Genomic DNA, 5,265 nt, shown 5'->3' with positions numbered 1-5,265 from the left:
GGCTGGCACATTTTAGGGGTGCCACGACCCACTTCTAATTTTGTGGGTATATTACCCGCTATCCGTTAAAGTTCCAACTAAATTAACCCTCCGCTACAAAAATAAAATACTAGGAATTTATTTTAATGTCAAAACTACAAAAAGGGGTTAATTTATTTATCTTTAAAACCTTGGGGTGTTACAACTCTCCCCCACTTGGAATGGATCACGACCTCGTGATCCTCACTATAACCAAAGACTACAGTACACAAGGAGTCACTCTCGGACTCCCTAGTGCAATCACGCATTCTCGTAAACTTTCACAATATTCTACACATCCTTATCATTTCATTTGAACTCTTCCAAGTTCTCATTCTATTATGACCAAGGTCCTTCAACTCAATTCAACTCATTGTCGGCTTTGATTTCTTTCAAGGCACCTAGGTAGCATTATTGTCAAGACACTTTCGAAGACGTAGCACATGAAAAAGATGGAGTAAACACCCGAAAACTTATTGATAAATTCTAAACGATACACAACCCTACCAACTCTAGTCGTGATGTCTTCAATATCGATCCTTTAGTCACAGTTTACCTACCTTATTCGCAATGCATACTATCGACATTTACATAAAACTTCCCCTTGCATAAACTTTCCAACACCTCTCATGAATAAATCTCATGAGAAAGATAAAGGGTTCGAAATGGCTAAAACAATAGCGAAAATTAGCGTTGGTATGCCTTCAATGCACCCTCTTAGTTTGTGATAACTCGTACAAAGGTTTATCTTGGAAAGATGTATGTAGTTCCTCGTCATTGACTTGTGTAGACCATCGATTCTTGACCACGAATAGTCGTTCTTGCTAGCCACCTTGTTGAACTTGCTATAATCGGGGTACGTCCCCTAGCTACTATCCTTCATTTGACGAAAGAAAAAAGGCACACCCTAAAGGAAATTACTAAGATGAACGAGGTCCTTGTTGAGAAATTCTTGAACTCATCTAATTACTCCTTGCATTCACCTTGGAATCATACGATAAAGAGATTGGTATGGGGATAGTCCCAGGAATTAAATCAATTAGAAGATTCCACTTGCCGTTCGAATAGAATGCCCGTCAAGTCCTTGGATAAAATATTTGACAAATTCATAGACATAGTGACTTATTTCCACTAAAGGAAGATTTCTTGTCAACCTCAAAAATATGAATAAAATAAGCTTGACAACTACGAGATAAACGACGACGGCACGAGCAAGTGTACAACGGTATGGAACGCTCCCCTCGATTGTCAACCAAAGCCCCACCTTTGAAATTCTTAAATTGCACCGCCTCTTCATTACACCCATAACTTAACATTTTAAGAATTCCCACCGGTTTATACAAATACTACAACAATTTCTATCATCAGAAAGGGATTTTGAATTAGATTGAGAAAATTTTGATGATACATTTATTATACCATCCTTCACTAACTTGGTTTTACTACTCCTAACTTTGATTTGTAACACGATACCTGAAAGAAACTTCAATACGGGAATACTATGACTCAATCTAGAGGCAACCAACAACCTATTGAGCTCCAAGAATTGAAATAATTCATATACGGACATCACTCCTAAGAAGACTACATGGGACCACATTATTAACGTTTTCATTTTGCTTTAAAACAAGTTAGGAAGACCTACCTTGTTGGTTTCCATAAGCTCGAGCATTCCTTCTTTCCACTTCCTTTCTCCTCTCCTCTTGCCTTTCTTCTTCGGTTAGTGTAGGACAAGAACTCCTCATGTGTCCCCCTTCAAAACATTTAAAGCATATGATTGACTTCTCCGGCCCCGCCTTGCAATCTCGACTCATATGCCCCACCTGTCCACAATTATAACATCCCTTCATCGATGCTTTGCACACACCCGGATGGTTCCTTTTGCATTGATGGCAAAAAGGAATGTCGTTCCTTGCGAACCCTCCACTTGAACCTTCAACTTGCCTAGGCTTCTTGTTTGGGGAGTTACTACCCTCAATCTTTCTTCTAGGGCCTTTTTCATCGACTCGAGTTTGCTCGATTTCATGGTCCCGCGCTACATCCGCCAACATGGAGAAGGACTCCATTTGACGTCAGTTAATCTTCTTTCATAGGCTCTTTTTCAACTTCAAGTAAAATTGCTCTTTAAGCAATTGATCATTATCGAGAAATTTCTGGCAAAATTGAGCCTTGTCCAAGAATTGGACTCGAAATTCATTCAAGCTCATGCTACCTTGACAATCGTTGAGAAATTCACTTCTCAACTTGGTCACTTCGGCTTCCGACCGAAATTCCTTGAAGAACATAGTCTTGAATTCGGGTCATTCAACATTATCCAAAGCCCCTTTCTTGATTGCCAACAATCCGTCCCACCAACGCTTTCCACTATTTCTCAGCATGCCAACTGCAAAGATCACCTTCAAATGTGAGGGACATTGACTAGTACGGAACGCCCCTTCAATCTCCGATATCCACTGAGTACAAACAATAGGATCACGACACCGTGATACTCGGGTGGGTGGCATACCTCAAAGTCCCGGAATGTGAATTGCTTCTTATAGATTCTTTCTCCCGTAACCTCCACATCTTTTTCCTCCTCATCCTTCTTACCCTTATCCTTGGCATCACGTTTTTCAAACTCCCGTTGCACATTGATTGCAACCTCCTCCCTAATCATTTGAGCAATATGGTCATTCATTGCTCCTTCCATTGTTTGATTAAGCCTCTTAAGTAAAAGAGGAGTGTACTTCTCTAGAGCTCTCCCGATTTGATCGGAGATATCCATACTAACCTCCGGAAATATCACTTCTTCTTCGTTCCTTTGATGCTCATCCTCCTCATTGTGATGTTCGGCCATACTATAATAAGAATAGATAAACTGATTTTAAGCACATAACCCTATTATCTCTACGAACTAAAGCCAACCTATAACTTCATACAAAACCGTCCCAAGGTTTGATGCTGTTAGTTTATAATTTGTTAGTACTTCAACCACAATAAGGTCGGCTTCTTATTGTGCTTTAATACTAGCAAGTTTATAAGCTAATATCATCAAACACTCTTTCAGGTCCCATATAAAATTACCGAACACCTAAGGTCAAGTCATGTCTAAGGTTTAAGTCTAGGCATTCACTAAACGAGGGAATACCTAAATCCCTTAAACCTCGGCTCTGATACCACTTGAAAGAACTCAACTCGACTCGACCATTTTTTTTTTTACAAGTTGACTTTATTTGACCAATCCATACTTAGAAAATTTTTAGACAAAATAAGGTGAAAAACTCAAAATGTTCAAATTCAAAATCTAACAAATTAGAACACCTTAATATGTTATAATAAACATATCCTATAAGTTTCAGACCTTGAAAACATCGGATGAAGCTCGGAAAAATTTTGCTCGAAGACAGAGAAACTGCGGCCGCAAGCACGGTCGACCGTGCTTTGCGTCCGTGCTCTCAGAAACTGAACACCAAGAGGAAATACTGAAGACGTTGAGCACGGTCAGCCGTGTCTGCGTCTGTACTCTTACTGCACACACAAAACATCAAATTTGACTATTAACTCAATTTGCAACCTTTTCCAAACTCAAACACAAGTTCCATCACACATCAAATTTGATTTCAAACCTTCACATGACATAATTTACAACATAATTACTACATTCGAAACTTTAACCATTGAAATTTACACTAAAACAACCAAACGGGTCACTCGCCCGCATTTACCCAAAGTGACGAAATGACCAAGTTGACTCCAAAATGATTTATACTTCAATCCACCATAATAGTCAAGACTTCAAGACTTAAAATACATCATACACAACATTCTCATTCGAAAGACACATGTATCAAGAGCCAAGAGTTTGAGAGGGAATTAACTAGGTTTCTAACCAAAATGTCATTCTTCTATGGATGACCAAATACCTTCAAGTCAACAACTTCAAATCAACAATACCTAGTTCCTTCTTCCGGAACCACCTATAAAATGGTAAACAACTAAAACGTAAGCGAATGCTTATTGAATATACTTGCATACAATTATACATACGAAGGAGGGCAAAAACACAAAAGACTATCGCATGTAGCCAATGATACCGCCATATCATCACTTGCATACTCACTTTTGCGCTAACAAAACATACATGGATCCACATATGCTAAACAATCATCAACATGATTAACTATCGGGATTCTTAGGCCCCGGAGGTTCTTAGGCCTCATAAACACTATGCCCCATATGGGCCTACGCCGAATCAATCACCACACATGGACAAAAAACTTCAACATGATGTGGTCAACACCACACATGGACAAAAGGCTTCAACATGATGTGGTCGATTGACCCAACGTATACATAAAGGTATCCAAGAGTACTCACCTCCTCCGCGACTATCAACAATCAACAATGCAACAACAAGTGCAAAGCTTTCAACCTATCAAATCAATACAATATGCATAAGACTTCATTCACAAAACTTGGCTAGCTCACCTAGCCACTAACCATTCACTAGCATTCCTATCCATCCAAACTCATTCTCTTTGAGTTAGCTCAAACTCACTCTTGTTTAACACAACTCTATTTTCAAAATGCTCATCCACCATTATCTATCATTTTGTCAAAAGTCTCATTTTATCAACATCATGTGGCCAATTCATCTTTTTGCTCAAAATTACCAAATTCTCATTTTAATTATAGGGTTCACTAACAAGTCAATTTAGCCCATTCAATTTTCACTAGTCTTTTCTAAACTCAAAACCCAACTCATTTGTCATTGAGTCACTTTTACATCAACAAAGTCATTAGGTAGTTCAACTTACCATTTTCATCAACATTTCAATAGCTAGTGAAAACTCAACTTTCTCATAAATCAAAATCATCACATGAGCTTATCAAATTCATAATCATACTCAACACATAACTCAATGACAAAATAGGTTATCTAAGGAATTGGGGGAAAATTACCATAATCCAATTTCTATCAAAAAAAAAAAAAACCCAAATTGGCTCACTCCATGAACCCTAAATCAAAAGAAAGATAAAAGCTAAATTAGGGGAAATCAATACCTCACAACAATAAGTTAATGTTAGACTTAAGTTGGAAATTCTTCTTCCTTTCTTTTCTCTAGAAATTTTGGCCACCACCACCAAAACCCACAAACCTTAGCTTTTCAATTCTTGAATGGAGATTACTTGATGGTGATGATTATTATTATGATTTCTATTCTTGATTTAAAGGGAGAATTGCTTTGATTTTTGAAAGGAATAAGT

At 38.1% G+C, this 5,265-nt stretch overlaps 1 protein-coding gene across 1 annotated transcript; it reads right to left on the bottom strand.

The window, feature by feature from the left end:
• Positions 1 to 1,649: 1,649 nt before the first annotated feature.
• On the bottom strand, positions 1,650 to 2,084 carry LOC122604203 (DNA-binding protein HEXBP-like). Its single transcript, XM_043777098.1, has one exon. It carries the CDS (start codon positions 2,082 to 2,084, stop codon positions 1,650 to 1,652), a length of 435 nt encoding a protein of 144 aa, XP_043633033.1.
• Positions 2,085 to 5,265: the final 3,181 nt, after the last annotated feature.

Source organism: Erigeron canadensis, chromosome 6 (genome assembly GCF_010389155.1).
Source record: "Erigeron canadensis isolate Cc75 chromosome 6, C_canadensis_v1, whole genome shotgun sequence".
Classification (NCBI taxonomy): Eukaryota; Viridiplantae; Streptophyta; class Magnoliopsida; order Asterales; family Asteraceae; genus Erigeron; species Erigeron canadensis.
Note: the sequence above shows the minus strand (reverse complement) of the source record. Positions and strands in the feature narration are given on the sequence as shown.

Coding starts and splice junctions, on each gene's coding strand:
- LOC122604203 (XM_043777098.1), bottom strand. CDS start 2,084: ATGGAGTCCTTCTCCATGTTGGCGGATGTAGCGCGGGACCATGAAATC.